This window comes from Notechis scutatus, chromosome Z (assembly GCF_049901735.1).
Source record: "Notechis scutatus isolate UNSWTSFEM ecotype Mainland chromosome Z, rNotScu1.2, whole genome shotgun sequence".
Classification (NCBI taxonomy): domain Eukaryota; kingdom Metazoa; phylum Chordata; class Lepidosauria; order Squamata; family Elapidae; genus Notechis; species Notechis scutatus.
In genome coordinates this window covers 36,189,260-36,208,804 of record NC_142025.1, presented here as the reverse complement: position 1 = coordinate 36,208,804, position 19,545 = coordinate 36,189,260, and the positions used below count along the sequence as shown (strand labels likewise).

Genomic DNA, 19,545 nt, shown 5'->3' with positions numbered 1-19,545 from the left:
TCTCTTCTTCACCCAATCCCTGAATCTAGGAAATGAATATTTTCACCTAAACACGATGAAGAGTAATTCAGAATTCCCGCTTTATTCCAAATCTTCTCCTTTCCTCAACCAAGACTGCCCATTTTTTCCGTTCTAACCCAGATCCCACTCCTTTGCTTTTGAAGACCTCTCCACGTCTTTAATTCCACTCTTTACATTTCTTGAACTTGTTCCCTGAAAGTCAGTTGTTTGGTCGTCCTACAAACCTCTTTAAAAAGAGGCTGAAGCGCTTCATTGTCCGCCCCCCCCCCGCCCCCCCACAATTTCACCTCAGTAGAACCACTTCTCTGAAACTCAATCCACTGGTATCGCTTAGAATTCAGTACTGCAGCCTCTAAGGCAATTTCCCAACCTGGCAAGTACTACAATACCCATCTCTCCCCGCCTGATTGAAGATGATAAACTCCGTGGTCCACCTCCTCTGGAGGAACACGAGATCCGGGAAATACGAGTAAGAAAAGAGGAGAGGATGACCTAACCGCCCTTCTCAGTCGCAGCGCTCGTGTCAGGTGCCCCTTTTGTCCATCCTTGGATTTGTCCCACCAGCTGGCTTGTTCAGCCCGGCATTCTAGCTAGCTTGGTCGCCTTCTAGAAGCTCCGTCATAAAGGAGATGTAGACGATCGCCAGGCGCAAGGTCTCGATCCTGGAGAGCCGCTTCTCGTAGGCAAATGTAGGGACCTTCCTCCTCAGCTGCTCAAAGGCTTCGTTGAGGTTGAACATCCTCTTCCTCTCCCGGACGTTGGCTGCCTGGCGCTGCGTGGAGGTGATGATCCGTTTTCTTTTGGGCCTGCCCAGGAAAGCAGCTCGTTTCATCACCCGTCCCTCTTCTTCCTCCTCTTCCTCCATCTCGGCTTCTCTTCCTTCCAAAGCCAGCAGTCCTTCCGCAGCGGACAAAGGTCTTTGGCCCAAAGATGCCACAGAGGTAGAACAAGTGTAGAGATCCACGCAAGGAATCTCCCCGGCGGACTGATCCTCAGTCAAATTGGCCAGCAAATCGAGCATGGACGGGGGCACAGACATCGCTTGGTGTTGGGCCATTTGCTGGCCTTGATGGAAAAGAAGCTCATGCATGAATGAGGGAGGCTGGCTCGGGTTGGAGATCCCTTACCCCACACGCGTTCCTTTGGTGCCCATCTCAGTCCGAAGCGCGGTGGGACCATTTATATTTATTCCCCCCCTCCCCTCTTCATATCGGGGTGTGGATGTGGGAGAGGTTGCCTGGTTCGGAAAAGGAGAAGCAATAACTCAGAGACAGAGAGAGAGACCGGAGAGACCGGGCTGTGCCCAGGAGAATCGTCGGCGAGGACAACTCCTTGGCCAAAAGGATTAGGGCCAGGTCCTTCTTGGCAAGCTGCTGCGCTGCCACCTGTAGCGCGGCACTTTTTTTTGCATCTGCGGCCGCGACCAAAAGATTTTCCAGCCTGGATGGAGTTGGACATGGGGCAGGGTGGCGGCGGGGGTGGGAAGAGAAGCTTTTTCAATTGATGTCAGACAAGCGCAGGGATGATTTTAATGATGTCTTGAAGAGGGACCCCGCATGCCAAGGGTCGCGGTGGAATGTTTGTCCTGTATCCCAGCGCAATGGGAGATGAATGACAAGGGCCTCCGCTGCCTAAGTAAGCACCGGGGAGGGCGGGGGAGGACAGAAGAGACGCGAACTTCCATTCCTAAGAGTAACTCTTGGAATCATCTACATCCAAAACCGATTTTCTGTCAGGAGTGTGCAAATATCTACCCAGCGGGACAGGCAAACACCGCTTTGCAAAAGGAGGGGGAAATCGCTTTAGTCTTTTTTTTCCCTTCCAGTCTCTCTTGGCAAGGAGATGGCATTTAGGAGGTCAGCCTTGTACAAAAACAATGGCGGTAGCAATAAAATAAAGACAAGTAAATGTCTGAGGCAACTCTCTCATGTGCAGGTCAGCCCTGTTTTTCCTCATTTTAATAGCAGAGCTTCACACACACACACACACACACGGATTGATGTTGCATTTTCCTGTTTGACTATAATTTAATATTGAAGACCTTTATCCTCTTCTTTTGAAGTTTTTTTTTTAGATAAAAATGATTTTTAGGAGTACAATTTTTTAATAGTACTAATTAATTAGAGTTATAGCTTTTTCCCAATTAATCTCATGTTAGGATCATGGTAAAATACGTTTGAAGCTTGCTGGTCCATATAGGTGTGTTTGAGCAAACTTTCAGCTTTCTTTTGAAGTATGAATTCCTTTAGGATGCATATTTCGTCTCTTGCTTCCTTCTACTAAAAAAAAAGGGGGGGAAAGGAAAAGCAGTTTTCTCTGCTTCTACACCCAAAACATCATAATTGGCAGAGCTCTTATTTGGCTCTTGGTCAGTAAACATTCCCTCTCTATTTGTTATACACATTTGCAACAGCTGCTGCAAATCAATCAGCCTTGGCTGTGGAAAACGGAATGTGTCCATTATTAGTCCTCGATGCTTTTAAAGGACAAGTCAGACCTCTCTTTCTTCACTCCTTATTCTTTGAAAAGCAAGCAATCTGGTTCAAGTCGGACACAGACAATCTGAGGGCATGGAGAATAATCTTATAAACCGGGAGTTAGCATCTTTTATGAAACCAGGGGATACAAAGTTTAAGCACATTGGACAGCTCCCGGAACTCAGCATCATCCAAGGCGGATGCTTCAGGTAAACAACAGTTGTACCGCAACAGGGTTCATTATTTTGCCCCCTTGTCTTCTTTCTTTAATCTTGCAGGCAGAACCATAGCTTTTGCGCTGGCACAGGTATCAAAAAAGAAAATGTAATCAGATCAGGTCATATATATTGTTGAGTTGAATTGATAACTGCAGGGGTTGTATTCATTAAAATTTATGCCATTAGTTTTGTAGCACAGATTTACAAAGATTTATTTCTCTGTCGCTCATTTTGCATCACGAGGCACAATCCATATAATCAGAATAAAACTCCACTGTGTTCAATGATATTTTCTTCCCTGTAAAGATATATATGGGACAGAAGCTGATTTCTGTAAAACAGGCAGTTAGGTAGATATTGTGGTGGCAAAGTAGGGTGAGTAGGGTGGCAATCTAGGGAAAGACTGAAGTACAGAATTGTTTACAATCTTCTGCCTATTGCTTCCTGTTTCTAAATTCTTTTCTTTAAAACAATATAACAATATAGCAAATTGTTTTAATTATTTTTAAATTGCATTGGAAAATAATTCAACAAAAAGATAGAGCATGAATATTTTAAACTAGTAAATATTTGCTTCATTGACTGATTTAAGTAATGTAAATGTAATCACCATACATTATTTTATATGCTATTTCCCTATCTAATTTGTACAGCTGATATCATAAGACAGGACAATATTCCAGTTCTTATGTATTTCACCAAAGTAAAGATTGTTATTATGCAGTCGCAGCGATGTTGAAATGAATGGATTATAACATAATCCTGTACAGAAATAATTTGCACAGTAGGTTGACAATGAATCAATTTAGGATTGTGTTTAATCATATTTGCTGGAATCTTGCAGATATTAATTGTTAGGTATAAAAACTGTCAACTATTATTTATTTAAAACATTTGTATGTTGCTTCCTGTTAAAAGTATCAATACATTTGTATTTATAGAATGTTCTTTATAATAGTTGTTAGCTACAATTCTTGGTAGTAGTTAATAGCTACAGTTTATTCAATTGGGCAAAAGTAATTCTATCTTCTGAAAAGAATAGAAATATATCTATTGCAGAATGGCATTTTAACAGAAATTCTAGATACCTATACTATTAATCTAGTTTGAATATTCAGAAATTTAAAGAAAAAAATATCTTTGTTAGGGTTTATATCCAAATAAGGATAAATATTATCTTGACCACAGGTAATATATGGTCTCAGTCCAATGACTGAGAAATTTTTGTGGTATGTGTTTTAATTCCACTGTCTAGGAAACATGGATAATATTGTATTTTTGTATCTATGTCTTTCTTGTGGGCTTTCCTTAGATACCTAGTTAATCAATTTGAAACTGAGATGTCTTTGATTACTAGATGACTTTTATGAGGAGCAGGTTGAAGGCAGTTTAGATCTGCTGGTCATTTTAGATCACTTAACAGCTTCTGATATCATTGGATTGGACTGGAATCTGCATGTTTGGACTTTTTTCTCCAGTCTTTTCCATCCCAGCTTACAAATCTTTGGTCTTTTTGACTTAGGAAGAGAGAAAAGTCAAGATAGGAAAACAACTGCTTCCAATGGCAGTACTGCAGAATGGAATCCCGATAAAGATTAGATTAGTTCACTTCTTGATCACTTTGAAAAGAATACTAAACACTGGTTTTTTCCTGGTGAATGTTCCAGTGATTTTCACTTACTGTGCCATCTATTACTTTTTATTTTGATTTACTATACATTATTGTCAACTGTTTAAATAAAGATTAGTCTCTCTTTTATGTTGCTTGCATTTTTATCATAGTTATTTTAATATTTTTTATTTCATATCTTATGTGAAAATCATGAGATTATGGTAAACTATAAATTCATAAATAAATTAATGAATGGATAAATGAAATAAAAAATATTAAAATAAATAAATGTATCAGAGCCCTTGACTTGATTAAGTACATTTTTTCCTCATTTTTATTATCTTTCAAGATGACCAAGTCTAGTTTTGGCCATTTACCTGATAAAGCATCAATTTAAATTTTTTTTTAAACCAAGTCCACAGTTGAACTTCAGAGGATATACTTTTAAAAGTATATAGAACTATCTCAAAGAAATGGATAAAGTGACAACAGAGGCTGAGTGCAGTTTAGATTAATTACATTTATTCTAATTACATTACATGTAAGCAGGATCAAACCTATTGCAACTTTCTTCAGAATAAATATGCATAGAAATTTTCTGCCAAAATTTTGACTTTGACTTTGAAAGAATTGTCACCTCTGTTTACAGTTGCACATTTCTATTCTGTTTTCTAAGTAAAAATGTAATTTTGTATAATAGTTGTGGAAAACACTGAAAGAAATTTTGATGTAGCTATATCTTTATATCAAATATAGTTTTAGCATAAAACCTGCTTAATATTTTCATATTAGCCAAGAAAAGCTATTTTCTTGGCAAGGAGATTAATTGCAAATATGCTTACTCTACATGGACCTAGTAAAGAAATATATCATTTTTGAATCAGTGCCAAAGAGGAAGCATTGAATTCTGAATGCAAGTACAAAATGCAGCCAATTCCCTCCACCTTACAATTCCTTCCACCTCAGCACAATCTTTTCAGATTTATCAACAGGAATGGCTTTTGAGTTTCCTGCTTTGTTTTTCCATTTTATCCCCCTGTCAAATTTTCTTTTGTGTTTTATCTTTTAAATGTTAAGATTGGCTCACTGTTTCTCTCTTTCTCTCTCCACAGATTGAAAGGCTGGAGGAAAGGGATGTTTCAATTTCCTTCATCGATTTTACTTCCTAACATTCCCCCAAGATGAGGTTAGAATATGTAATGGATGTTTTGTTTATCTATATAACAAGAGATACAAATGTGTTTCTGTGAGTGTGTTTACATGCACATAACTGAATGAAAAACAGACAGGAGGCAGCATGGAGCTAGATGGACCAATGATCTAATATTATATAAAGCAGTTTCCATGTGCAAGTATGAGGAAGGAGACAGAAGTAAAAAGAGAAAGAATTTCAATGTGAATTTAACAATGTAAGCCAGAATTTCCAAACAATAAGAACTCATGTTTGCTGAATGTATTTAAGCAGAACTGAATTCAGCTGTCAAGGCAAGGTTGTATTAGATCAGAGGTCTCTAACATGTGACCATGGGCAGCAGGTGGTCCTCCAGGTCATGATCTCAGCTGAATGTTCTACATTTGTCTTTCAGACTGAAAGAAAGTGCAGATAGGGCATGCCAGGGAACGGCTTCCTTCCCACAGCAATATCCCTACATCAAAACACAGCCACAGCCTAGACTAGAGCTGGGCCAAGGCTGGTGAGCTACAGTGGTGGCTGTGGGGAAGACTTTGGCCTGTTTGGGGTAGCCAAACAGGCCAAACTCTTTCTTAGTCTCTTATGAGGTGAAGGGGTAGTTCTGCGGTAGGGCAAAATCCACAACCCCACTTCAGTGTGAAGGCTTGTAATGGGAAGAAGCTGCTCAGTTTGCAGTCTCTTCCAGGCAGTCATTAGCTTAAATGTTCCTGGTCACTTATATATATATATCTATATTGTTATATTTATGTATACCCATTACCACATGCCCTATTCCTTAATCAGTAGCAACATAAACCATCACTGAGTAGCCATCATAGGCATTAAAGTGAAATGGTAAAGAATAGCTATGTTCAGAAGTAAATTGTTTTTATTTAATACATGTATTAATACAAAGGGTATCTTGATATGCTTTATTATCTTTGCATTGGATACTATCTCCAACTCTGTGTCTGCTTTCTTTTTTCTTTTTACTCTTCTTACGTAATTTTCTCAATATGTATATTAGATGGAAAGTTCCCTATAAACATATGCTGGGATCAACTAGATGGCTGATCATAAATTTTGCTGGCGTGGCAATTACATAACAATGCATGATTCTCTTGCAGCATTGTTAATTAATGATACCTGAATGTGGGCATGTCCTTTAGAAACATGAATTGGCTAGTTGCCTCATTTATTCATATTTTGATGTTGGCAATATTGTTGTGTTATTTAGCAGTGGAGTATCTAGGAATAAAAACAACACATAATTTTGGGGGTTTATTATGCAGTCATTATAATGCTGATATTAGATAGTCTAGACAGTGATTGCATACTAATTCCCTGGAAACTTCCAAATATGCAATCTTGAATATCACATATATCATGCTGCCTCCCTTTTGGTATACTTTTCTTGGTTTAAGAAAACATGTTTGCTAAGCCAAGAAGAAACTAAACATGTCCCAAAATCAGTGTTCCTAATGAAAGATTCTTATTAGCATAGATATGCATTGAATTTGGTTTGTCTGAGTTGGCAGCTCTTTCATCTTTTGCTAGAAAGATTCTTATTGAAAGATTTGATGCTCTCATGCAGATAAAACTATTTCAGTCTTTCTGGGTGCAATAACTTTCCAAATGAAATGACTCTATTTCTTTCAGACATCTTCTTTCAGATGTCTGAAAGAAATAGAGTATCACAGATTGTTCCACTTAATATGAATAAGGTGCAGCATATCACTTTTATGGCAATGTTGAGTGATGATATTCCAGGTACCTCCCATTGTGATACTAAGGACAATACATAATCATAAACCCATAATATGTCCATATTTATATTCCTTTTATATTCTGTTCTTAATTGTTAAGAATCCCAGGGCAGTCATAATGTATAACAACCATAATTATAAAATACAGGAAAAACACACAATAATTGGTAATATACACTGCCCTTAACCATTTCATCATAATATATAGCTCAAATAACTGATGAAATGTTGTCTAGAATTTTTTTTAGTCTGATGTAGAAAAGCAGTGAACATTGGAGGAAAACATTCAGAAAAACAGATTCTGCATCTCAGAAACCTCACAGAATTATTCTCAACTTATTGTTCATCTTGGATCTAATTAATAGGCCTTGCTCACTGTTTCAAGCCACAGAAGGAATACCATGCTTTCTCTTTATTTCTAAATACTCTGGGCAAAAATTCCATTATAAAATTCAACAATCCCAAAACATTTCTGAATACGTCTGAAATACTATACATAATTGACTTTGAATAAGCTCCATTGGACATATTTAGTATTAATAAAGCATCTTAAACGAGTTCAAATATGACATTAGGTTCCTGTTAGAAATTTAAAATCACAACAAAGCATTGTGATCAAAATTAATAATGCAAATCACAGACTTTTTTAATGCAGAGGAAAAAGGCACCTAATTTTTACTTAATTATTTTCCAAATTCTGTAAGCTTTTCTCTACCAATTTAAAACAAATAATAATAATAATACATTTTGAAAATTTTATTTACTCACTAGGCTAAAACAGGACAGTTTAGTAATTGTTGTCCAGGTCCAAAAATATCCCAAAGCCTAATTTCTACTCAGCTAATTATTTAGTGATTGATTAATGTTGCAGCAGCCTCTTTTGCTAGGATATATATATTTTTAAACATTAATGAGCAGGTGCAGGTATATGACCAGGCCTCTCCATGGGCTCAGCCTTGTGCATTGGCACACGGATTTCATTTCACAGCTTCAGAGAAGCTGAAGATATGACCTTATCATTGCCATTTGTCACACATTTTTTATGCTCTTTTATCCTACTGTAGTCTTGTCTCCCACCCTCTTGTACTGGAGTGATAGCCAAGAACAAAGCTCAATGTCAGTCTTCAATAAGCAGAGGTGAAATCCCATAGGGAAAATCACAAATGCATTAAAGACATTGACAGTCTAAGCACTCTCAGCTGTGCAAGAATTATGGTGCTTGAGAAAGAGGACTGGGCATTATTGTCAATACATCTATTTGTTCATCTTAGCTTTATATTTAGATTGCAGATCTTTTTGTTTGAAATCCAAAATTTCAAACAAAATGCATGTGATATATATACATATTTCTAAGGTGATTATACATTGAATTATGAAACTCCCAACAGCAAATTTTCCCACAATTATTTTACATAGATAAAATAATGGATTTCAGTTTGTTTGTTATAGAAGATATAATTTGAAAATTAAACAAAGAAATGAGAAAAAGCTACAGTCTATAAATAAATAAGGACACAAACAAGAAAAGACTATAATTCTATAAACATTTTCAGTGTAGGAAGTTCCACTGAATTTAATGGACTTTATTATTAAATTTAGAAAACTCACTTCATGTTTTTATTCGATACATATCTAATCAAAATTTGATAGTTCTGGTATGCAGAGTGAAGATTATTCTTTAATAAATGTTCACAGGATTGCAGTTAATTATTCCATTTGCTATTATCTACATTCAGTTGAGAACCAAATGATGTTAAAACCAAACCCTATTATTTGCCCTCTTGCCAAATAACATGTTGCTGCCTAAAAAGCAGTTAGTGATAGAGAGTCCTGGTGAAATGATATCCCTCTGGCAACGAAGAGTCAGAAGTGACCAAATGAGACTGAAGTTATTGTTACATGTGTAAGCCTCTTGCAAGCCTCGCCCAGATTTTGCAATGTGTAGTAAATGTTTTGTGTGGTACAATGTTAAGTCTCATAGGAACATAAGATACTTTATTCTGAGCCAAACCATTGGTCAATCCAGCCAGGCAGAGTCAACATAAGCAGCAATGGCTCTTTACATTTTCAAGAAGTCATTTTCTGGAGCTGGAAGACTTCAGAATAACAATTTGCAAAGAGAATTCAATGTTTTTCCACCGAACTGTGGTTACTCATAACTAAAAGTAGCTTTGGGAAAAGTTATTTTATTTTATGAAGCAACAGTGAATTTGCTTTTCAGTGCATAGGTACAACGTGTGTAAAGTACACACAAAGTGTGTGCACTTTAGTGAAAATGAAATAGTATGTGCAAAAGATCTCTAATCCAAGCTCTTTCTGCATCTAGAACTCTGTTGAAAAATAGAATGATTGAAGTAAAACAGTAATTTAAGTAAGATACAATTTCAAATTAGAGTATTAGGCTCATAGTTGAAGATAGATAGGATGATACAATGCTATCACTTTTTCATCAAAAGTTTTGCAACAGTTTAATAAGTGCTTTGCCATGATGCTTTTAAATATATAATCTGATTTTTCATTTCATTCAGCTTCAATGTGGTATGATGTAAAGTTATCATCTGCAGTAACTTAAGCAAATTTTATTTACCCAAATATCAGAATGTAAAGATAAATTAGTTGCTCTAGGAGGTAATGGTTTTATTTGTTTTTAGCTTTAATATAATACAGAATAGTCATACTATAAGAAGGACATTGTTTCAAAATGAATGATAATGATATAATGGCAATGTGGTATTTTGTCTCTTGATCGTGCTATCATTTCTAATCTATCAATACAAAAATTTTCTATCTAGCCATTCATCCAGATGGTTGACGTTATATATGATTGCATGAAAGCTCTGATATAAAATGCCTATGGCTTACTGGATTACTCTGTGGCCACATGTTTTAAATTATTATTTAAGAAAAAAAAGAACCATTGCAATCTTGCAACAAAGGAACAAGACTTTATTGTATAACAAGGTTGCAGATGTGGAAAGGTGCTCACAACAAAGTCAAAATATTTTTTTCTTTCTGCATCTGGAATGCCAAAAGAACCTCTGAAGTCACTAATGCTAGACAGTCTTTAGTTTGTGATTAATTTAATATTCTGGAGGAAAAAAGAATCTTTTTTCAAAATTCTGTGCCATTCATCATCATATTGTCATTTATATAATACCCAAATGATTTACAAGTCAAGTTTTTTTTTTAAAAAAATTCTAAAACAATATTAAGACATCAAAGAGTTTCTGATGCAAACATCAAAGAGGCAGTCCAAATCAGAGATTTCTGGCTAAGACAGTTTAGTTCATTTAATATCCTCTGTTTTTTTCAGGCTTAAGTTACAGCATATAAAATTCTTGGAATCTGGTTAAGGAAGCAGTGCTTTTATATTTATTGTTTTTAGCAGTACAGTTCTTTTATGAGGAAATATATTTTACAGTGCAAGTAATGATTTTTTTAAAAAATCAGATTGAAAACTGGGTTCTTTTGGAGATGTAATTACAGAGTTATGATAGAATGTATTCAGTGGTGTGATAAGTAAAGATGGAGAAAACGTCTGGTTTAACTTTTTTAAAGATGACGTTACAATGAGGTTGTATTTTTTTGGTCTTAAATTTTTCATGTTTTGAACTTTAAGCTTTGCAATTCCTCGCCCTTCTCCACACATGAACAAAAAGAAAAGGTCTGCACATCACTTTTAGAAGTATACAAAAGAGCATATAAATATCAAGACAAATACATTCACAAATTTATGTCTTCTCATTTGTCTCCCACTCCCTTCTCTTCGCTGATTTTTAGCTGATCAATAGGCTATAGGAACTTGAATGCTGGAAAATAGAAATCTAAATGTAAGTATATTTGGGCAGATTTAACCACCCTAGTGTTTATAGAGGAATTAAATAAATGTTTACAAGATAATATTCAACAGCAAATATTAAAATCAAAACCAACATTTTTAAAGCATGAATACTGAAATCCATACAATCAGTAAACTTTTTCATTTCATATATCCTGGGATATTTAGTTTGTGAAAGAAGTTGATGGATTATTGTATTGTTTGGAAGTGGGAAAGCCAATATGATGCTCTCCAGATAGTATTCTATCAGCTCCAGCCACAATTATTGGCAAAACATTTGGGGGCGGGAAACTGGATAACCTGGTTTTAATTTGCTAGAGAATTCAGGAGTCCAAGGACTTTGAATTCATTTAATATGGCAGTTGAAGTTGTCAGATGCCTCATATGAGTGAAAAATATCAAAAAAGATCCAAATTTTCAAACCTGATGTTATCATTGGGAGAACATGTCTTGTTGAGAGTTGGAGGAATGTCAGGTAAATCATTTTGATGCTAAATTCACATACAAAGCTAGTGAAAAGTGTTATAGCTATTTGATCTACACAAGATGGGAGAATATTACATACCACTCTAAGAGATGTTTTATATCAGTTAAAAATTATTTGCTGAGGGATTTTATCTCCTGATTTAAATGACTATGCTATTCTTATGGAATATATTAATATCATCTCTAGGTTGCTTTCAGTGTGCATTATAGTTTCAGTACTGATAGTCTGTGTTCTTTAGGATAATAAATTCTGCTAATTTCCGTGGGGAATATCAGGAAGGGCAAATTCATTCCTTAATAGGTATGATGATCTAAGAAACCTTCAGTTCCAATGCTGTATTCTAGGATTAATACTAGAAAGTTTTATGCTTCCTGCTATAAACTTCCTTGCAATAGAAGGCAGCTAACCAATCAACCCCGGAACTAAACTGTAATGGTTGTGAAAATAGAACAACTTGTTTATATTACATATTTTTAATATACTTTTGGATAACAATTTAAATATGACTTAATAAAAAGAACTATCTTTTTGAGAGGGTTTTTTCCCCTACAAGCTGGTATTTTCTGCATGTATTGGACTATAAATTCTAACATTCCCATACAGCTTGGCCAGTGCTGTAGAACTTTGGGATTTGCAACATGTATCAGATAGCAAACCTTATCTTCCCGCTTATGCTTTCATTACAACAATAGAAAGGTGATTGTCCCTGTACTAATGCATCTACTGGATGGTAAGTCTCACATTGCAATATGAATGTGGTTTGTTTTCCTCTTCTCAAAGTCATTACAAATTCACTCTATTCACAGCAAATAACACACTTAACATAACTTAAGGACTGTCTTTCAGATCATGTAATTTGAGTAAAGAGTTTATTATGTCACTGACACAACTGATGCCATAAGGAAGCTTTATCGCTGCTTTCTCCTTCTATTATCTAGTTGTCTCAAAGTCTCTGTTGGGATTGCTGTGGCCTCATTATTTGTTATACCTTAGTTTGGGACATGAGTTTAAGGATTCCCCTGACAATAGCCTGTTGCATTACCATCAGTCTGCAAGACTTTTCATCTGGTAAATGTATTTATGTGAGCTCACTCTGATCCTATAAATCTTAGGCTTCATACCACAAGAAACTAACAAGCATTTAAAACTGTTTGCCACGACAATTATGTCATTATTCAGAAAGAGATAAACATCATTTTGGAGACATTGACAGAAAAAATATTGATAAAAGTATGGAGAAAGACCACAATACAATAGTGTTGCAAGAAAATATGAAGCCTTAAAAAAAAAAAAACTTTAGTCAAGGAAGCAATTTTAAACTGCACAACTTACAGAATAGATTTATAGCAATTTCAAGCTATTGGAAGATGAGGATGGTATTTTTCACATTTTTTGGTTATTACAAAGTGGTACAAAATTTTCTTATTAAAAATTCTTCATTAAAGAAAAAGAGGTTATACAGAGAAAGAGGCAATATTAATTGTCTTCATCCTAATTTAAGAACAATTATGATAAAAGAGAATATTTGCAGTGCAGGATAGAACTATGGGGTCGTTGGTGTTCTCTAACAATGGTTGTTTTCTAGCAGGTGTTTTACTTATCAAATTAAGCAACATAATCCATGATAGGAGGGAATGGAGTCTTCTCTCTATTTATATAATAGTTGTTTTCCTGCCAGTATTGGTGGATCCTCAAATAGGCTACTGTTTATTGTTAGCTTGTCTGAATCCCTTGATTGAAGTATTGTTTGCTGCTTGATCTTGATCTAGTATTGATCTAGTTGATCTAGTATTAATCTTGGTCTTAATCTCTGCTTATCTGTTTGCTGGTAATTTTGTTTCCTTTTTGGCTTTTTGAGTGCCTTTTTTGAATGGTATGTTGATATTGTTTCTTTCCATGTGCCTGCTGATAGTTGATTTGTCTGAGTGCCAGGCTTCCAGGAATTCTGTAGTAATTTTTGAACTTAGCTTGGTCTATGATGCTCACAATTTTTCATCTGAAACTATGATTTAGTCTGTTTATGTGTTATAAAATTAAGAAGTTTTCATCATGTCTTCTGACTGGCATTCATAGATGTACTCTTCTAGTCTTCTGCCTGTTTGTCCCAAGATAAGATAAGATGATTAGATAACTTTTATTGTAACATTTCTGTGTACACAATGGCATATATTAAAATTAAATTCTGATGTCCGCTGTCAAAATAAAGTATTTTATGTCCAGATAGACTGAAGAGAAAGGAAATTGTTTTGTTAGCTTTCCAATGGTTATACTTATGCTTATATAAAAAGAGAAGCTGATATATTACACTGAAAATTTTTATTTGATTCTCTTACTTTATTATATGGGCATATCTGATGTGTTATAAAAAAGCAGGCTATTAAAACCAGACAATTAACTTTCATACAATGCATAATAATAATCTGTTAGAAAGTGTGATACCAAAGTCTTAAAATAAATCACCTATATGAAAGACAATATTTAGTTAGATGGGGGACAGTTTAAAAAAAACAAATTTAAGTAAATATGGCAGAGTTTTGAAGGATTTTCCCTCATATTGTGGATTTATTGACATTGTATTTTATTATTTGATTTTAGATTAATTAAATCTAGACAAAGAGTTCACATATTTCTTTTATTTCTCCTAATGTTATTTACCAATGTTCTGTGATTTGGCAGTAGTATAATCCCTTGGGATTTATACCATCCTAAATAAATAAAATAAATTAATCTACTTCCAAAATTAAATATAAGTACATATATATTTACACATAACAAACAATGAAAATCAAGAATTTGGTTCAATGAAAATCAAGAATTTGGAAAATCAACCATTCTTTTTGTTTCATGCAGTGCAACATTATAGCTGTAAATAGTCATTCTGGAATACAATTAATGTGAAATGAATATACTTCTCTTTGTCTTCATAGGACTATCTTGCATTATAATTTTAGTAGTGAATGTTTTGATCATTTTTGTGTATTTTTGTTATTTACAGCATGCTTCAGTAACACATAGGAAAAAATTTTTTTCTTAGAATTCGATTTTTTTTACTTTTTAAAGCATTTCTATAGCGCTTGCCATTAAAATAAATCTCAATATGGTTAAAAATTAAAAATATATTTACAACTAAAATAATAGGTTGAAGTGTGTAATGAAAACATACATTAAGACATTGTATATACTGCACAAGTATAGGATTTAAAAACAGAAAGATAAACACTAAAATAATAATAGAAAATAAAAGAATCTTCTACAATATGCAAAACTAAATGGCAAACAGCTGGTTTATTAAAATTCCAAAGATGTAGGAGAATCTTTGTTTTTTGTTTTGTTTTGATTACTGCACTTCTTTTAACAGAGAGGTAAAGTCTCTGTGTGGATTTTTTTTTAATGCTCATGCTTTTAATTTTGGCAATTAATTAAAAGGAAGAAAAGTAAAATTTCAGCAGTGCACCCATCCAGAGCAATCTATCCAGTTGCCATACTACTTGTCATTTGCTTAGTTTTCTTACTTTTTTTTAGTGGCATGAAAAAGAAATTAGTTGGACTAAATAATATAAAACATTTTTTGTCATTTTATTACTTTGAAATGTCAGCATGTAAGCACTGAGAAAGAAATTTCAAATTTTTATAAAGTACAACAAGCTAGGTTCCTTTTTTGTCTATATTTGTTGCAGCATAGTATTTTTACAACCTCCAATATTATTTAAATAAACTTATTTAGACACTTAATATATAGTAGTAAGTTGTAGTTAACTAAAAATGTTAACACACCAGATTTATAACCAGCAATTGTAATATATATTGCAAATAAGAAAAATGAATACAATTTTAGATCTTATCCTTTATTTAAGTATTGTATATCTTTTGAATAATATTTGAATAATCCAACTAATCTTCATTGTCAGAAAAAAAATGACAGTATGCTTCCACATTTAAAAGATCATTCATTGCTTGCCACAAAAAAATAGTGCCTATCATACCATGTTAAGTTTATTATCATTTTATTTTAATAAAAAAACTCTGGCATTGCTAGTTTTCCTTCATTCTCCTGCCTTTTAAAAATGACTAAAGCTATTGTCCCTTGCTCTTTACATATTTATATACAGTTTTTAATATTGTTCAGTTCATCTTCTTGAAATGAAATTAATCTTTTAAATACACAAATTCTGCCTAAAAAACTATAAAGAACCACATTTTCCTAGCAGTAGAAACAGCTTTTCTTTTCTCTCTCTCTCTCTTTTTTTTGCTTTTCTTTTTTCTTTTCATATTACAATCCCCCATCCCTTTTCACTGGAAGAAGGAACAAAAAATTGAACAGATCTTGGCTAACTCAAATGCCCGGATGGTTTGTTAAATTACATCAATATATCTAAGACCTCCAGTCATTTTTCAAAGATTAAGTTTCTTGTGGCTTTCTGTAGTTTTTGCAAACATTGCTTAATTAGTATAATTTAGATAAACAGAACTGAATACATGACTTGATGACATTCGTATATTTCCTATCATGATCTGGCTGCTGCTAGTTGGTATGGCAAAGTCCTCTCTTCCCAAAATCATGTTTAGTTTTCAACCTAATCATGTCAATGCAAACTTTAAATTCTTAGTTACAGTTGCTTAGAAAGGCGCTCACTCCTCACCCCTGGTTCCATAGCTGGCTACTTTAGTTTTACTTATTTTCTTAACAGAAAGGGAAACACAATGCTTACATTCCAGGCATTACTATGGTGACAGCAAGAAACTGCAGCTGTAGACCTGAAGCGAAAAACCTGAGGTAATGTTGGGCCCTGGAGACTCGGTAAATATTAACTGTGTCGAAGAAAGCTAAGAAGAGTAGCCAAAAATATACTCCCTCAATATTGATGAGTCAGTTTCTTCAGGGGCTAAAAAGAAAACACTATCTTGAGATTAACTCTGACTTTTCTGTGATTTTTATGGGTGTTTCACAATTTGACAATCTGGCAGTTCTTTTCTTGTGTGCCAGTATTTTAATATTTGGCTTCAGTGCTGGCTTTCTTTCTTTCTTTTTTGCTGAAGTCTAATCTTTCAGATTTCTTTTCAGAGCCAAAAGAATAATAACTGAGAGACCCTAAATGTTGGGACTTGATTGTGCTCAACACAGATCCTGTTACCAAATGTACAACTTAGTAGAGTGCAAACACTTTCCAAAGCAGATCTCTACGATATGAATATTTAACCTTGCCATCATATAGGCTAGAAAGATCCTAAACTGCTAGTTGTTGTGGTTCACCGGCAGCCGGTGCAGCCGGCAGTGGAATCTGACAGTGGGAAGAATGGGACTAGTCAGGGAATCTGGAGAGGACTCAGACGAGGGTCCTGCCTCCGATGCAGAAATGGAGCTAGGACCATCTGGGAATGGGGTACTGACTCCTGAGCCTCCGGAGTTTGGCAGCAGCGAGGCCGAGGAACAAGGGGAGCCTGTTCCCAGTGCGCGTGTGCGCAGAGCTGCTAGAAGAACAAGAGTAGCTGAGACAAAAGGGGCAACTCGGGAGTAAGGCTTGGAGGTGATTGCCCTTCCCATAAGGTATAAAGGACAGGCAAAGGTGAAGAAACCTTCATAGGAAGCAAAGTAGTTAATTCTGTTCGGATTAATCCTTGAAGCTCTGTGTGGACTTTGTACTTCGGTTGGTTTTTTATAATTCATTTGGCACTCTAGTTGTTGGCAGCAATTCAAAGGAAAGAAAGGTGGGTGCTTATCTTGAAGGAACTGTTTGGGACTCATTACCGGCTGGGAATGAAAATAATTCCCAGCATTGAAATAAAACAAAAATTGTTTTAACTAAGCGTGTGCTTAATTACATTCTTGGGAAGCCTTGGTCAGAACATTAGCCAAGATGGTGCCCTGTCCTCCTGGCTTCCTTACAAGGGCAGAATCCAACTGGCCTGGCCATTGTGAATTAATTCTAAGTAAGGAGAAGGAGACACATTCAATTTGAGACATGAGGCAGAAGTTTCATATTAAGTATGCAGGCAATCTTTAATGGGTCACAAGTGATTTTATCTCAACCCCCAACATCCATCTGAAACCACAATTTCAGCCTGCCTAACCATAGAGCTGGTTCTACATTTTAGTTACTACTTCATGTTAACAGGACCATATAAAGTGCCATTAATTGATCATTCAGTTATCACGATACAAGCAAAGTAAAGCATAACAGCCACTAAAGAGCAAACTCTTTACCTGTATCTCCAAATGCGCAGGTCTGGCAGAATGAAAAAAATGCTCCCTTCTTCCTGCGGAAATCTTGTGTCAGAACTTCACCTAAGGAACAGAAATAAGTATGTCCTTAGAAATTCTATTTCCTAGATTTGGAAATATCTTTCATTCTCATTTTTTTATAATTAATCTTGAAACTTTTGTCTTGAAATTTTTGTCAGTTTTGAAACTTGAAAAATGGTTTTAGATTAGATCATATTCATCAGCAAGGAAAGGTGCAATGATTTTTCTATGCTCTCATTGCTATTATTCACTCTCTAGAGGAAATGTAATTTCTTTTAAGTAAAAGATCTTTTACTTAAAATCTTTTTAAGATCTTACTTAAGATCTTTTACTATATGAGAAAAGTTGGTATATGTGTGAAAGGAATGTAAGAATGTGGATGGGAGATGCAGATTTCAGTTTATATGCATGAAAAAACTAAGTCATAGGATTTTTATGCAAGGACATGTACATACATATGTAGGTGAATAAATGTGTGTGTGTGTGAATAGGTGCAAATATACATTTCATGCTCATACATACATTTCCTCATATATAATTACATAAGCCCCATGGATGTAAGGAAATATTTGTATGTAGCATGTATATTTACCTATTATCTAGTTATCTGATGAGTATTATGCACATGTAAGGTAGACCAGTATATATGAGTTTGAGATATATGTTTGTATAAGCACATCTTTGCATGTACATGAACCTGGTCATGTATTCATTCTGTCAGACCAATGCATTAATTGTTTCCTGTATTTCCAGTCTGATCAATATAATTCTGAAAAAGTCACACCCTTCAGAAGAAGTTAATACGCCATAATAAAAATAATGGATCATTGGCTGCTAGAGCATAAAAGAGCAGATGGTAGAATAATGCTGTTGCCAGTATTTGGAGACTAGGTATAAGAGTCTATTAAGGTCTGCATCTGCCGAGCACAGGGCTGTCAAAATCCTGGCCTGTGGGCCGGATGTGTCACATGCTGGCCATGCCCATGCCAGTTTAGCGTGGAGGGGGAAAGTTCTGATATGTCACATGACACCACCATGATGACATGTTTGACACCCCTGATTTAGCAGAATGAGCACTCTTCAAATATAAACCAGATCAAGCTTATCTAAGAACTAGCTAGTAGTCAGACCCTTTCATCTATCAGTATTGGTGCAAAGGAAAGACTAAAATGTAACAGAATTGTGGAGTAATCAACTGTGAACAGTTTGTAGAAGCAAAGGCAAATCTCTTATTAGCCCAACTATGATGTTAAACAAAGAGTTAAAAAAAAGATGGAACTAATACTATCTTGCCACCTAAATGCCTGTTCCTCAAATTGCTACCCCCACTATCGACTGCCTTAGACTGTTAGTTTAGTCAACAGCCCTAATGGTAGGGCTGGCTCTGGAAGAGTATGTTGCCTTGGATTCCCCATCCCACATCAAATAACGGAGTACTTTAAAATTTTTCTTTTTATCATAATGGTGTTTTCTTTATATTGAACTGTCACTGGTATTTTGTGAAGGATAATTTCATATTCTGCCTACAGTCATTCTCTCTTACCCATTCCACATTCATGTACTTTGAGGCATGCAGGCAGTAAATGTTCTTGCAGTTATTTTTTTTTTAAATGGCCTTCATTATAAAGTGCTGCAAAATGTGCTTAAATTCCCTATAGGATTGGCATGGCTCTCATTATAGAATGTTACAGTTTTGTTGATATTGCACAGTAAC

The 19,545-nt window shown here is 35.1% G+C and overlaps 2 protein-coding genes across 2 annotated transcripts in view; both read right to left on the bottom strand.

The window, feature by feature from the left end:
* Nucleotides 1–607: 607 nt before the first annotated feature.
* Nucleotides 608–1,060, bottom strand: FERD3L (Fer3 like bHLH transcription factor). Its single transcript, XM_087945834.1, has one exon. It carries the CDS (start codon nt 1,058–1,060, stop codon nt 608–610), a length of 453 nt encoding a protein of 150 aa, XP_087801960.1.
* Nucleotides 1,061–9,051: 7,991 nt separating this feature from the next.
* The window catches only part of POLR1F (RNA polymerase I subunit F), a 212,699-nt gene continuing 202,205 nt past the window's right edge, over nt 9,052–19,545 (bottom strand). Inside the window, exons 5-6 of the transcript XR_015745935.1 lie at nt 17,793–17,873; nt 9,052–13,685 (exon numbers count right to left, since the gene is read on the bottom strand). The gene's annotated coding sequence lies outside the window, so the exon portion shown is untranslated. The remainder of the gene's footprint in view (nt 13,686–17,792; nt 17,874–19,545) is intronic.